This window comes from Barbus barbus (genome assembly GCF_936440315.1).
Source record: "Barbus barbus genome assembly, chromosome: 10".
Taxonomy (NCBI): Eukaryota; Metazoa; Chordata; class Actinopteri; order Cypriniformes; family Cyprinidae; genus Barbus; species Barbus barbus.
The window spans coordinates 9770961-9788074 of NC_136738.1; the positions used below are offsets into that span (position 1 = coordinate 9770961).

At 37.0% G+C, this 17114-nt stretch overlaps 1 protein-coding gene across 1 annotated transcript in view; it reads right to left on the minus strand.

The window, feature by feature from the left end:
- Positions 1-16380, minus strand: part of LOC306876460 (kalirin-like) — a 244973-nt gene extending 228593 nt beyond the window's left edge. Inside the window, exon 1 of the mRNA XM_079427634.1 lies at positions 16130-16380. Coding sequence (XP_079283760.1) covers positions 16130-16196 — 67 coding nt within the window. The 5' untranslated portion in view covers positions 16197-16380. The remainder of the gene's footprint in view (positions 1-16129) is intronic.
- Between the last annotated feature and the right edge of the window lie 734 nt (positions 16381-17114).

The window sequence follows — 17114 nt, forward strand, 5'->3', positions numbered from 1 at the left end:
TCTCACACACACACACACACACACACACACTTACAGTTCATAGCAACCACTGTGTACTCCAAAATACCATAGTTACTACAATTATTGTTACTATAATAAAAATCTGGTATATTTTTAACTGTTTACCGCCATGTGAGATAAAAAAGAGAAATAGTTAAATTATGCTTACCAGGTACAAAACATGCCACAATAGGGTGATTACCAGGGCAATAATAGGTGGTTGCTAAGGTTTTAAGGTTAGTTGCTAAGAGGTGACTTACTTCTCTGAATCAAAAGGGCCCATGATAATCTGGGGTGTATTTCCCAAAAGCATTGTTGGCTAACTATGGTCACAAGTTCCGTCGTTACCAGTGTAGTTCAACAATTCAGTGTTTCCTGAAACCATAGTTCAAAGTAACATTTGCAAATAGCATTGCAAACTTACATTATTGGAATAACAGCTCTCAGCCTGTAGTTAGAAGCATAGTTTCTTGTTAGTAAGACCTGTGGACTTAAACAAATTATGCTCTTGGGCATAATAAGCAAAATAAAGATGTAGTACAATCTATATCATCCATGCCATTTAAAAAAATTCAATAAAAAAAATAAGAGCCCTTTTTGAAGAGTTTGCATGTGCATAAACGTGTAAGGGAACCCCCCTAGTATCACGTAAAAGGAACCTGTGATTAATCAAAACAGCAAATAAAGCAAAATGACAGGGAACAAAAAATAGTGAATTAGTCATCATCTGCCATGTTTATTACAGCAGCATCTCAGAGATCTCAAATCAATTAATTAGTAGATGTTAATACTCCAAAACTGTCTGATGTCATTAATGACCATTCTATATTGTTGAACCAACAAAGTACAACTGATGGAGGTCAAACTATGTTCAGGAAACAGTCATGTCTAGCTAGTTAGTTTCCACAATTATGGATTATACCATGGTGGTTAAGCATGCAGCCAGTTAAACTGCTGTACGAGAAACATACCCCTGGTCTCTAAATATGGTCTTTAGACCATAAATAAGTCTTTAGACAAAATTCTATTCTTGTAAGTTATGAACCAAAGCAAGAACTGCACAAATCACATATGCTAAATTACTTATTTGGCTTCAAAATATTGGTTTCATTATTTACCAAAAGGCAGCAACTTTGAAACAGTATTATTTTTGTACTTAATAATTACACAATAATTGTGTAACTTAAATATGAAATGTGAAAAGATTTATTATTAAACTCTGAGGAAACACTGGCACATTCAAACCCTAAACCTAAATTTGGGCATTGCAAATTGTTGCCTTGGCAGACAGCACTAACTTGGTTACAAATAGTAACAATGGTAAACTTTTGTAAGGGCACTGAATCAGTTCTAACCTTATACATTTAAAATGACATGGATCAGGTCACGTGAAGCTGGCTCTGACAGCTTCTTTGTCTTTCTCTCCATTCTTAAAAGCTACAGTTAGCTCTTACTGGCTGTCAGCCGTACAGTTTACTCTGCCAAAGCTCCCGGTGCGCTCATTAATACGCCAGCTGTGTTCCACTCCAGCACAATCCCCCAAATACACACACTATTCACACATCTGAGTATAAAGTAAAGGCTGGTCTATGCCAGTGACTCAATCCAAACTCGGCCATCGATGATTACACCAGTGACAGCCAGACTGCTCTTAGTCGAGCGAGAGCTTTTTCCAGTACTTTTTGAGTACTGGTCATTTTCTTTGCTTCTCTGAGGAAGAGTGAAGCAGGAGTGAAACACCATATCACAGAAAGCCTTCTCCAGCAGTCCATGTTCCACAAACACACACATGTTTTTGGTAGGAAACCAGCTGCATGTTACTTATCTGTAAGACATTTTCCCCTCAGGATTCCAACAAGAGGGTCTTTCTCTCTCTCTTAGAATGGATAGTTTTTCCAGATGTTCCCAGAAAGCAGAAATATATGAGGGTTTTGGCAGAGTTTGTCAATGGGGAGCCCATTTCTCTCTCTAGCCAGACATGAGGAGGCTGATATCATTGCAAACCATCTCAAACACATCTCAGTTTTTATAACACCCTGAGAGAAGAAGCAGAGATTTACAACCCTCTCTACATATCAGTCCACCTGCTAAGAATCTTCATCTCTCATTTAGAGCTAATACATAACAATACCTGCATGATTTGTTGATTGACTCTTGTGCTTTGGAAGCACTGAGAAACATTTTCACTGTCAGTACAAATCACACCCTATTTAGACATAAAAACTGCCCACTTAGTTACACATCTACTGTAACCAACATGTAAGTGTAAATCCCCTGTTGAAAAAACCAGCATACACTATTGGCTCGTTTCCACCGAGCGGTACGGGTGAGTACAGTACAATACAGTACGATACGGTTCGGGACCGAACACCCTGATGCAGGTTGCGTTTCCACTGCCAACAGTACCCTTTACTTTATAGGCGTGGTGTACGTAGCATAAAGTAGTATAAAGTAGTGATCGACAATAAAGCATGACAATAAGCACAACTTTGCCTCTTTTATGTCAGTTTTAATGAACAATGATAGCCATTATAAAAGTATAAGTACAAAGTATAAGAGGCTTATTTAAGAGGAAATAAAGAACAAACAATTCAGTCAAACATATGCTACAAAGTCAGCGCTGAACTACGGTAAAGTTCAAATAAATATAAAGTTAAACTTTGTGCTCAGTCAAAACGATATGACCAGGAACAAATAATAGAATCATGAAATATACTCAAAATGAATTGTATCTCATGTTTAATCACTACAGAGTCATCAGAGCCAGCGGCAAATGTCGGAAGGACATAGCAAAGCATTTTTAAATAGGCTCTGTCTTTATAAATAAACCGCAGATTTGAGTTTTAAACAGGGTTGGGAGGGCTTTTAAAATGTATTCCGTTACAGTTACAAATTATTTCATCCAAAAAGTATTCAGTAACGTAATCCAAGTACCACAATATGAAAGTAATGTTATCTGATTAGTTTTGGATTCCTTTTAGTTACATATTTAAGTAAAGTCAAAAAAGCAATATCTAAGTAGCTTACTTTTATTTAACTGTCTTTAAAATTAAAACTAATATTTGAAACTATTAAAAATCGTGTCTTGTTTCACCATCTAGATATTACAGCCAGTATATTTATATAAAAGGCTAAACTGTACAAAAAAAAGTTGAGTCAACTTAAAATTTTAAGGCAACCAGCTTCAGCAGAGTTTTGAGTTTTCTCAACTTGTTGTTTTAAGTTTATACTACAAAAAGTTGAGAATCTCCTACAAAAATTAGTTGAGAGAACTCAAAAATCTGCTGAAGCTGGTTGCCTTAAAAGTTGGCTCAACAGTTGGCTACAGTTTAGTTTTACAGTTTTATTTATTTATTTATTTTTTTACATGTAGCCTACAAGTAAAATTAAAATAGTTTATGCACAACATAAAAAAAATTCACCATATACATATTATTCTATTTTAAAATTAGCCTACATGTCGAAATGTATGTGAAATGCTATGATCTTTCTTTATTGCATTGACTGATCCAGGGTGTGGGGGCTCTCTTGTTAATTTCTACATTTTCCAGCTCATTTTCGGCTAGAAAACTTGCACAAAACTGCAGTCATGTACACCATGGAATTTTAAATCACTAACAAACATAGATTTTAGCTAACATGATGATTTCCATGCTAGTCATACCTGCAAATTTTCAAGTTGGTTAAGCAGCCTTTATTAAAGCAAGAGTCATGCATAGCTTACGCTGTACAACTATGTTATTTCCTTTATCCTTTTTGAAGGCAAAATAACTGTGAAATTTACAGACATGAAAACTTTTTTTTCCAGCAGGAAGCATCACAATTAACTGTAGCAGCATCTCATCATGCGTTTGAGGAGAATAATTGTAGACGGGTGTTATTTGCGTGTCAACAGAACCAGGAACTATTGTATAAAGCAGCGCTAAATATAGAGTTATGTCAAAAAACTTATTTAATTTTAAATGAAACAAATGTAAATGTCCTGATATTATTCCCACTTTTTACAAAATGTAACTGTAATCGGAATACTTTGTTTTTTGATGTAACTGTAACGGATTGCAGTTACTAGATTTTTGTATCCTGATTACGTAACGCCGTTACATGTATTCCGTTACTCCCCAAGCCTGGTTTTAAACAACTACATTTTCGCCTGAAAAACTCTTACAACTACATTTCATGGCACAATACAGTAATAGTAATATAACAGTACTATTTTGAAATTTATGCGGGTTTTTGGGCAATGATGTTTCACAAGTCCACAAGAACAGACAAAAACACATATTGAGAAACAGCTGTAATAAGCCGAACACAGCAGAGCGTAACGAGTGAACGAGAAGCTTTATCCCCTTGTATCATGCAAAAGTGACGATTCTAGTCAACCAATCAACATTCTGCTGTGAGTTTAGCTCCACCCTTTTGGTACCCTTTGCTGTGCTAGGTACCCCAACAGAAGGGTACTAACGGTTTTCTATGGGGGAGAAAAAGCTTAACGTTGCATTCATGGCTATCTGCTTTACTGATAGTAATATTAAGGTTATTAATATTACAATTGTTATTAGTATTAATAGTATTTATTAATACCGAATTGGGCCTCCAATGTCACTGTTATAGTACATTAAGCCACATTAAGCGTTTTAGAATGTCCCAAAACTGTGCCTTAAACTATAACCAAAGCTGATTGTATTTGAACGTGAGTCCAAGTTTAAAAACTGTACCGCTACATTGTGAACGTACGAGCTGTATGAACCACTAACTTACATTTACACTAACTTAACTGGTTTTGCGAGAGGACGCAAATATCTTTTGCAAGAGAACGCAAAAGTTTTGCAAGGGAACACAAAATATCTTTGCGAGAGAATGCAAAAGTTTGTGAGGGAACGCAAAGTTTCTCGAGGCGAACGCAAAAAAAGTTTTCCTCCCACCCAAATTTTTTTTCCACCCACCCAGATTTTTTTTCCACCAATGTCCCTTTAGAGGCTCTGCACACTTCACAGGTTACATCGCTGAGAATATATGACTGGAGTCATGGAAATAGAGTTTTGTAAACTACAAACACCATAATTGTCGGAAATTTGAAAAACTCACTCCTGACAACAATGTTTATCTGTTTTCTGGGATTTTATAAACACAGGCTGTTTATAGATTCAGTGTGCTGCTGAAGAGTGCCAAGAAATAGTTGTCCACGTCCACATACAGTACATGCTCGCATACTGCTAAGGTCATTGTTTATCGCCTTCAGCTGAGTCGTCACTCAGCGGGCAATCATAAAGAGAGCTATGACCCTAGAAAAACATATACACAACCATGCAAACGCAACACACTGAAGCCACAATGCTTCACATTAAAACATGCTTACTCTGCTACCTTGGTTAGCTGGTCTTCCAAACTGTTCTGGCACTTGTTAGCTTGGCTAGGCTGCGAAACCAGCTTGACCATCGTAAACCAGCCACAGGCTCTGTGTGGTTCAGTTCCCTGCACAAATTATCCTCCCCTTATTACATATGAAGATGTACTTAAGTCCTACTTAAGTGGGTACAAAAGCACTCTAAATTTAGTTAATTGCATAAAATATACATTTAAACTATAATGCAGTTTCGTTGAATTGCAGTCAACATACAAATAGGTGTCAGAAAACATTCTGTTTGCTTGGTATATTCTTTTTAAGTACTCATTCTAAAAGTATGCTAAAGTACTTATTTTTCATGGGCAGCCATTGATTGGAGATCCACGCTCAAAGACATGCTCCATCAAGCATCACTGTGTTTACATCTCTCTGTCCACTCGCCTCTCTCCCAGTGAAATATAACGCTCTAAAAGCATTAGCCAAGCAGCTCTTCTTGCACCAAGCAGTCTGTTTGCCTTAGCTGGCTTACCCTACACTTTCATCTGCATGTGTATGTGTGTGTGTGTGTGCTGAACACAGCAGTCTCCTGTCCTGCAGTGCTGAACTCTCGGTGCAGAACACAATTTCACCTCAACAACAGAGCACTCAAACATTACTGTACCCGAAAGAACACAAGTAGTCTGCATTACACTGCAGGGTGAAGAAATTCCCATATGCAAAATAAGAGAAACTGCACTTTTACATTTTCTTAAGAAAGTCCCAGCTCAATGCTATAGTTGTGGGTGGCTGTCAGAGCATTTCAATGGAGTCACTAAAGTGGTCTGAAGGGTTTTAAAGTTGGCATGAATAAAAATCTAGTTTTTAAAGGCATGTTATTTATTGTGAACAAATTGTCCCAGCATTTTTATGATCTCGTAATTTTTATCAACCTGTCATAACTCAATCTTCAGGTGAATTGACAGACTGGTGACCAGTGTTGGGGGTAACGCATTACAAGTAATGTGAGTTACGTAATAATATTACTTTTTTCAAGTAACTAGTAAAGTAACGCATTACTTTTTAATTTACAAGAAAATATCTGAGTTACTTTTTCAAAAAAGTAACGGCAGTTACTTTTTCCCCATTTATTGACTGACAGTGCGCTGTGTGAGCATGCTGTTACTATAGATCTAAATGTGAATGTGCATGAATTCATCCCACTCGCAAAAAACTGATTTAGTATTCATCAAAATGAATTAAAACAGTGAAATGCAAACTCAGAATATGACCCAAACTGCAATAATTAAATATGTTAAACAACACAAATGTATCTAATCCCATTTTATTAACCAATGTCTTTGCTGCTGACCTTTGATGATCCAGTTCAACCATACTAATAAGCAAAAATTACTTGATAAACTAACAATTGTACTTCATTGTTTTTTTATTGCCGAAGAGTGTTAAACCTTCTTATCCTGAGTTCTACTTTACAGACGTGAATTTATTTTTCCTTCACAAGATACAGGGCTTTTACATTTGTATTAATGTAATTTCTTGTATTAAAAACAATCAAGCCCTGCTCATATTTAAAAAGTAACGCAAAAGTAACGTAACACATTACTTTCCATAAAAAGTAGCTAAGTAACGTAATTAGTTACTTTTTTAGGGAGTAACGCAATATTGTAATGCATTACTTTTAAAAGTAACTTTCCCCAACACTGCTGGTGACATGCTGGACTTCTCCAATTGTTTAGTCTGCTTAAACTCGGCCCCTTTTTTACCATCGACAGCAAGCTCACATTCAGATCTGCCTCCATGCAATCAACAGCTGATGAGCAGAACCAAGTTCCTGCATTACATTTTTTCTTTTTCCATTATCTGTTTCACTCAGATGTATGTCAAAATACAGAAGAAAAAAATGCTTCTACATCTGTTTCATCGCAACTCAAAGTTGTTAAGGTGTTGTGGGTAGTTTCTACACACTTAAATCTATGGGTTCTTTATTGGCATTGATGGTTTTGTGAAGAACATCCATTCCACAAAAGGTGCTTTATAGCGGAAAAAGGGTTTTCAGATTCTTAAAAGAAAATAATGGTTCTTTTAGGAACTGTTTACAGAAAATGTATTTGGGGAAACCAAATGGTTCTTGTGTTAACTACAACAACACCCATTTGCAAACATTATTTTTAAGAGTGTAGGGTGTTTTCTAGGTCACTGCTAGTGTTTTCTGGCTAAGTTGGTTGCTTACCAATTAACTACTTAGTAAATCTGCTTCTAAAATGATCTTTTACAAACTGTATGTCTGATCACTTAGGATAGTGTTAGTGCCTTAAAGGGATAGTTCACTCAAAAATGAAAATTCTGTCATTAATTACTCACCCTCATGTCGTTCTAAACCCGTAAGACCTTCATTCATCTTTGGAACACAAATTAAGATATTTCTGATGAATTCTGAGAGCTCTCTCACCCTCCCACAGACAGCAATGTAATTATCAAGATCAAGGTCCAGAAACGTAGCAAGGAGATCGGTAAAATAATCCATGTGACATCAGGGGTTCAACAGTAATTTTACAAAGCTACAATAATTTTTTTTGTACGAAAAGAAAACAGAAACAGACTTTATTCAACAATGCATCACCCTAGCACCATTTTGGAGAGTAACCCCTAAACATAAACATTGTGTCAGCTGCGCCACGCGGAATAAAAACGATATTTTTGTTTTCTTTGCATACAAAAAGTAATCTCGTAGCTTCGTAAAATTACGGTTGAACCCCTGATGTCACATGGATTATTTTACCGATCTCTTTGCTGCGTTTCTGTGTGTGGATCGTGGTAATTACTTTGCTGTCTATGTCAGAGAGCTCTAAGAATTAATCGAAAACATCTTAATTTGTGTTCCGAAGATGAACGAAGGTCTTACGGGTTTAGAACAACATGAGGGTGTGTAATTAATGACAGAATTTTAATTTTTGGGTGAACTATCCCTTTAACAAGGCCCAGGATTTGAGGAATCCTTTATGTCCATTTCATAAATGGGTCAAAGTTTAATTGTTCATAGTTCAAATTCAAGTACGGTATATCTAAGCAAATGCCACCGACTGCAAGCGACTCTCTTGTTCTCATTGTCTCTGTCTCTCAAATCATCTCTCTCTTGGTTAGCAGTAGATTAAATATGCATGAACACTCTCTGGTTCCCTGCATGAATCCTCATGGAGCCTGTGGCCATGTGAGCGTATGCGTCCTTCCTAGGTGAGGTTAGTTCATGGTACCCCCCACCCGGTGAAAACAATAAAGAAGGAATCATGTTCTTTCCACTGGAACAGTTTCAATAGGTGTTCATTTCCTCTTTCTATCAAAGCTGTGCACCCTTCAGAGAAACCTGGCAGACACAGACATCCACAGACATCCATAAGAAAGAAAGATCTCATATGAGATCTATTTAATACCTCTAGACATGGAGATTAAATGAATGGAGAACTTTTGATTAAATTCTACTGGTTCTCAGACTTTCTCCTGAAAAACACACCCTAGCAAAATTATGTGGCTGCTCTAGAGTTTCAGAAAAGATCTCAACAGTGTCTTAAACTGAGCTCAGATATGGATGTTATCAATCAAAGTTTGCTAATAAAGGCTAGCGATCTCAATAGGACCTATTCTCTTAAAATTCTTCCAAGATCAAGTGATCTGAATGATGCTATTCATATTAATTGTATACTATATTTCTGCTATATGTATGCTATATTTCAACATTTGCCTCATTTGTGTCTGCTTTTACTTTTACTGAAGCACTAAGGAGAAACATCTTAGACAAAGCTAATACTTAAAGAAATAAGAACTTAACAGAGCTGTGAAAAAGCAACTTCTGAGCAAAAACATATCTGTGTCTGTTCAAATGAAGATGCTTGAATGGTTTTCATTTGTCTGATGCATGCTTGATCTACTTACGAGAAGCTTATGGTGGAGAGTGGGGAGAAAAAAATGTGAAATGTGTATTATAGTGCATTTCACACACCATTTGACTCCACATATGTTTGGAGTAGAACTGCAGAACTGTGCTTACATCTTAATGCTTCTTTTTAAGATCAATGGGGAGCAATTTCAAATGGCTGGGTGTCTCATTTCAAGTGTCAAACACCCTTATAGGGTTAACCCGGGTTTGAGCATAATGTGAAAAATTGTATGCATTCTTAAACCAATTAGAGCTGTTATGAAGTCATTTTCTTACAGCTCTAATGAGTACCTGTTGAGCATCTCAAGTGATTGGTTCGAAATGAATGCAATGAATGGAACACTGAAATGTATTTTACCGTTTCATCACCTTTGGTCTGATTTATCATTGAGCCTTTTAAAGGCCTGTAGGTGAGAAATGTAGTTGAAATTTGCATGTGCAATCTGCCAATGCACATTAGGAATAAGCAGAATTAGCTGTTGCAATGGCGAATGGAGCAGCATCTTTATCACTGCCGCACAGATGCAGACTCACATGCCTCCAGGGAATAGTTGCCTCAATCCATCTAAAAGCCTCATTCAAAGCCGAGGATCAGCTAATGAGATCTGACTCCATTAGCCTGCAGTGCTAAGTGTCCGTCCACGCTTACGTAGCGCAGGAACAGACTGCGGAAATGGGGATCCCTCTCACTAAATCCCATCTCCCTCAACGTCATATCATGACTCTATAATCCACTCAAATCTGCTCTCATTCGCGCTATAAACCCACTGCCTCTAACCGGCCAATTAGCCATCTGCCACACTACAACTGTGTGTGTGTGTGTGTGTGTGTTGGGGTTAGGGGTTTCTTATAGCTCTAGTTAAGGGGAAACTAAAAAGATAAAATGTGTGTGTGATTCCTTATTTAGATTGTGGACAAATGTGTCCCCAGAAGTGAGTTTGGGGACGTCCTGATTTAGAAAAAAATGTGGGTGGGGTTTGTGTTTGGTTAGTCTGAAGTCATAATAGTGATCTTTATATAAAACAATTGAAGTGAGTGTTAACTAGACAAATTGTGTGTGTGTGTGTGTGTGTGAAAGAGAGATGGAGAGGTAAAGACATTAAAGGGATGGAAAATGCAAACTGGAAAACAGAGAAAACCACAAGAAATGAAAGGCAAAAGATGTGATGTGGCAGACAGACACATGCTGGCCATCATTGGAGTGTATTGTGTGTGTGCTGATGCTGGAGCATCACGCTCTATTGTTCTTCCTCACACTGGAGCCCACGAGCGGAGCACAGACAGCATGGTGTGGGGGAAAGGGGGTGTTCACACATACACGCACAAACACACACACTTTGGCTGGAAACCAAGGCTTTTTCCAGCACCGGCTGTGCGTGTCTCTTGCTGTGTGTCAGTCTAATCAGGCTGAATCATGCTGTGGCATTGTAGGATTTTATCTGCAGTTTCCAGCCTTGTCTCATGCACACATGAACAGATATAGAATCATTCAAGCAAAGCATGTATGTATATTACAATTTTATGTTTGACATTTTATCTTTCTCTCTCTACATATACAAAAATTATAATAAAAATATAAATAAAATACACTTAAAGAGACAATATTTCTTATAATAGTCCTTTATATGTTAAATTAAAAGTTATTTATGAAATATTAATAAATGCATTAAATTACAAAAACTTTTACATTGTTACAAAAAAAATGTTTTAAATATATGTTGTTATTTTGAATTTTCTATGTAATAAACAAATCTGAAAAATTAAGCCACAAAATTGTTTTCAGCATTGATAATAATGAAAATTGTTTCTTGAGCACCATATCAGCAAATTACTATGATTTATGAAGGATCATATGACAATGAAGACTAACTTTTTTTAAACGTTTTTAAGTTTTTACTGTATTTTTGAACAATATAAAAAAATGGTGAGCACAAGAGACTTCTTTTGAAACCATAAAAAATCTAAAAATAGAAATCGCAACCCACACTTTATCATTGGAGTGTATATCACATTACAAAAGAATTATGTTGCTATTCTTCTCTTGTATATTTACAGCAAACAGCACAGGTCATTATGTCAATAGCGGCATTATAACAGTGACTGGTCAACTGGCGAGTATGCTTTATTTACTTGCCAAAGCCAATTTCCACTTTTTCCTTCTGACTACACTGAGTGGAAACAGACCCAGATCTGCCAAAAACCAAACCAGGACTGCACCATCAGTACAGCATCATGTTTAGAGGATAAAGGCTGATTCATGAATGCTTTAAGACCAAATCATATGGTAAGAGGCTTCAAAACATGTTTAATACCAGGAGATACCATCCCTGCAATTCATTAACTGTTTACAGTTGGTTATTGCCCTGACTAAATGTATATTCTCCATGAGAGAAAGAAAGGAGAGTAGTATGCTCATATGGTCTGCATATGATTACAGTGTGTATGTCACAGTGCATTATACTGGAGGATCTACATTGTGTGTGTGTCCAGTCTGTCCAGCCGTATCACTCGCAGAGGAAATCAGTCCAAATGCACATTCAAATACACACAGATTCTCACACAACCCATTGTCTTTTATTCTCATTCGCTCTCCCTCATAACGAAGCTCTTGCACTTTGCTCACACTACGCAGAAATCCAATTTGATTTTCAAATCTAAATTTCCATAATGCTTAGTTTAGAACAGCTATATTGTGTGTATCATAAATCTTTTCCTTTCACTGTTTACTTCCAAAAATCCGGAAATCCATTTTTAATCGGATTTCAAACCATATATAAATGAGGTTTGGATCAATTTTGTAAAAAACATATTTTTTCAGTTTCAGTTCAGACAACAAACAACTAAATGGATTTAAGTAGGATATGCCAAGAAATCTGATTTTTGCTGCATGCCGAACAAAGCCTTCACTAAATCCTGTCAAAACCAATGCAACACTTCCAGACTGGATTAGCAAATAATCTTCTTCATGGTCCTTAAAGCCTGGCCTACCTCCACCCAATGTATTGATCAGGTGATTGATTATGTAATTAATTAATAACCGCTTTAGAGGAGACAATAGAACACAGATGCTTTACGAAAACAATCACTCATTTTATCAATGCATGATTTGCCTCATCTGATGTTGTGAGCCAGTTTCACACAGTCATATAATGTTTAATAAGCAATGCTAAAGAGGACTTCAGAAGGAAGTAACAGCTTATAACAGGAAGGATAACAAAGGAGGGGTCCAAACTTGACAATCAACACAATTATTATGAGAGGAGAGAGGTAGTTCTATAATTTCTCAGCAAATAACCTCTTTATACCAAGAATAAGAGCCAAATCAATGTACTCAGAACTTTAGTGACTCATATTCATGTGTTCACAGGGTCAGAGAACAGTTATCTAATAATAAAGAGCCACACTTGTGAAAAAGCAGTGTTAATTGTATTGATTGTCCACTTGTAGTGTGCTTCAAACCTTAAAAGTGTGTTGTTAAAAAAAACTGCACTTGCAAATAATATAATAATTTTGACGCAATACGCTTAATTGTAATTTGAACTGTAGCATGATATTCAAATACAATATTTAAAGTTAATAGCAACTTTGTGACTGGAAATGTGTAACTATTTAAATACATGACATACAAGATTCAAATGACTTTAAATGGTTAACTAAATATTTTAGTTAATCTTAAATCAGTACATTCAATAGTACACTTTTTTCATAAACAATAGAAATAATTATGAAATTACAAAAAAAGGTGTACTTACAAAAGCACTCAAAATAGAACCTAAATTAAACTATGGACTGTTCATTTGGTTGTAATATATTCTACTATAAAGTATATTCTTTTAAATGTATTTCCATTTGAAAGTGTGCTAAAGAGTACTTATTTTTCACAAGTCCTGTGTTGGTATAGAAGTTAATCTAACCATAAATACTGAATACACCGGCAGCGTGTGAGCCATATGTGGCTGAAAGTATAAAACCCTCTTCAGATCGCTGAGTGTGGCGCTTGTGAATGGATTATTGTTCACTCAGCCACGTAACGTCTTTTCTCTAGGAGGGCAAACACCCACTACAACTGGATGTGACAGAAGAGAGAGGATTTATGGTCCCATTCACTCTGTCCCTCTCTTCGTCCATTATAACCTCCTGTCTTTTTGTTGCTCCCAAGGGCAGGGGCTGCCAGGATGTATCTGTATATCTATTGATGACGGCCAAAGGCTGTGTTCTGCAGACAGATGTCCTTCCCTCCACTGGGTAAAACCACAGTAAAAAACCATCTACTCTTATACCTCACCCAGACCTCCAAACATCTGCAAATCATTGGCACCGGAGATCTCAAAACCAATGTTCTGCACAAGTCAACAATGTCTTTATGATCAGGCCTAAAAATAGTTAGCTTTGTTCTTTACTTGCTCTGAAGTTCTAGGTGAGAAAAAGCCTCAGTATTGCTTATATATTGCCATGGAAGTAATGGTGAACCATTTTTGCTACAGACATGAGCGATATCTATATCGTGCACCTTGTTGGGGAAGTTTGCTATTACTTTGTGATTGGATTTATGTATAAAGCAGATTAAATAAAAAATCCCACTGACATTGATGGAGGGAGACCAGAATATCCAACACAATGGTAATTTGCAACTATTTTACATTTTGGTGAATTGGTGGCTAGTTTACACCCCAGTCATGGTTATTTTTAGAGGTGGACCTTCATGCTTTATGTTTTCCCCAAAAAAATTTAATACGATTCACATTGCACAAATTCATACAAATTTGGCACCTCATAAAATAGCTATGTTTTCCCATGAAATCGGATTGGAATATTATAGGGACTTTGTTGTGGTCACCTTGAACACACTATCAACCAAAAAACAACACCCTGGCAGCCACCAACAGCACTTTATTATGGCAGCAAGCTCTGCAAAACCATGAAAGAGAACCTTCAGAAAATGTAAAAATCTGTTTCAATCTGTCAACATTTCCACACTTCCAACATGTAGTTTGTGGGTTTTCTCTGAAACTCTTTGTTATTTATCAGCAGATATGACCTTCAGCTCAAAAACTGAGATACTTCACACACTTCCTCCAAAGAACCTCACCTTGAACCCACTCACATTCAAAAGAGAGAAATAAAGGCAGCACCGTTGTAACAAATGGGAAAAAAAGTTTGTGATTTGTGTTATGCAGTGTGTAGATGTTTTCTCTGTTTGTGTGTGTGTGTGTGTGTGTGTGTGTGTGTGCATATTTATGTGGTTTATGAGGACACAAATTTGTATAATGACATGGGTATGACAGAGGTATTACAATAAGAAGGTGGTTTATGAGGACACTGCCTATGTCCCCGTAATTCAAAAGGCTTAAAAAACATACTAAATTGTGTTTTTTTGAAAATCTAAAAATGCACAAAGTCTCCTGTGAGGGCTAAGTTTAGGTGTAGGGTTGGTGTAGGGCAATAGCACACACAGTTTGTTCAGTATAAAAACCATTACGCCTATAGAGAGTCCCCATAAACCACAAAAACCAACATGTGTGTGTGTGTGTGTGTGTGTGTGTGTATGAGAGAGCGAGTGTAATGTACCAGAATCCTGACCTATAGCCCGCTGTGTAAAGCTGCAGGGTTTATGCATCACTCCTCAGCAGGGGCCTTACAGCCTGGACCACTTACTTAAACATTAGCATTTCTACCAGCCATTTCCTCTCTGTAAACTCCAGAAACACTGCACGTGATACGAGTTCTTGCCTCTTTTCTGACCCTGTACATCAAGGGGTGTTGTGACATAATTACTAATATATGACTACTGCACTCAACTCAACATACACATTATAAATATTTATGTCCACTTTGCAAAGACAATAAGAGCAACATAAATGGTTGAAATACAAGGAATTTGCTTGTTATAAATGGGCATGTGGCAACAATTACAGAATTGCAAGACCTAAAATCTGTAAACTCCTGACTTCATTGACTAATCTTTCAAAGACCAAGAGCTTATAGAAGAGGCTGATTTTTAAGCAATTTAGCTAAAGCCTCCCTCAAACTGGGGTAAAGCACACATCCCACCAAAAACTTTGTGGCACTTACAACACTCACAAGCAATGAGCTTTTAGATAAATGACGCATTAAACAGAGGTGTGTTTGTAATTAGCTTCTTCCCACTCACTGTCCCATGAGCCCAGCATGAAGCCCAGTTAAGTACACAAAAGTGACAGTGATTTGACACTAAGTCAGACTTAATATATGGCAAAGAACCAGACATTCTGTCTACTACAGCATACAAATTGATAACCACAATCCTGAGAAATAATGCATGAGAAGTTATCAAGTAGTTATATGGTGCTGTTCAAGAGATATGGGCTGGGCTGGGTTTTCAGACTAGGGCTAAAGCTCATTGTAGCTGTCAATCCCAACAGGATAACGGTACTAATGCTCAGCATCCCCATCACACAAACTGCACCGCAAGCATCCTTAAACCACATAATGCCATGATTTATCCCATTAGTTTCAGTTTTTATTTATTTTTTTCTTCAACCTCTTATCTCTTTCTCAATGCAGTTTCAATTTAGTGTGCTTCACAAACAAAAACTACATTGCCAAAAAAACAGCGCCAAATAAACGAAATAAAAAAATATAATAATAAACGAGGAAAAAAAAAGATTAACAATAATAAAAAAAGAAAATTGAATAAAATATGATTAAATAACTATGAAAATAAATACAATGAGTACTTGGTAAGTTAAAGAGGAATAGCCTACATTGAACTGAAGTTAACCGTCATGAAGAAAGGATGAAAAATAAGACTAAGTGCGCCAATATGAGCAAGCGTTTCTACAGAAATCACGGTCTCTCCATCTCTCCGCTTATCGTACCTGTTTTGAAAAAGGCATCCGTGTCTGAATCATTGGGTCCGTCCTCCGCCGCTTCAGCAGAACTCATCTTTCCTCTTAGATCTCACAGTTCAAGATAACGGGAAATATATCCAGATTCAGCGCTCCATCATCTCTATATTTCTGTGTTTTGATGGCACAGCCCTCGATCAGAGCGACAAAGCGCAGCTCTGCATTGCCTTCTATTGTCTCCAGATGCGCCTCTCCTCCTCAGCTCGCTCCTTTCCCTTCTTAGGAGTCGGTTCTTTTGAACCGGTTCATCAATTGGACTGATCGATTCTTTCGCGAATTGGTCTGACCCGGTCGGAGCGGTTCTCAAAAGCAATGAATTGTGTTTTGGTCTTGTCCGACTCGAACTGAGTCAAGAGCCGCTGAACATGGTCCTCGTTGCTCGGGTTGATCAATGGGGCGCAAAGTATGTGTATAGAGTTAAGAAATAGCCGAATGTGTGCAGGAAACAACTTATGCGTAGTGTGACAGCATCACACAAAGGGAAGAGATTGCAAAACATTGTAACTATTAGAAACATGAGACATGTTTACATCCTAAGAGAATCAGCATCTCGGTGGCATTTTCAATTTGCAAAGAAAAACAAATTAAACAGGATTTAATGTTAATCTCAACTAGTGTGAGGTAGCAAAGTGAAACAAAAAACACGTCAAAACGTGAATTAATGTAGTCTGACTTAATAAAACAGAATAAATAATTTGCATACATTGGCAGGTATAGTTTAAAGGGTGTGTTTGTGACGTAAAAGTACCGATGAATCGTTTTTTTTAATCTCTCCATTTAAATGAACTGTTCAAAAGAACCGATTCGCGGAAATGAGTCGGACTAGCTCAACACAAAGCGGCGCGCAGGCTGAGTGAGTCAGATGGGATACAGTGCGATCCTGACAGTCAAAGCTGATGATGTCATGAATCCTGCATAATGTCAGCGGGCTTGTTGGTCACTCTTTTTCTCTCTT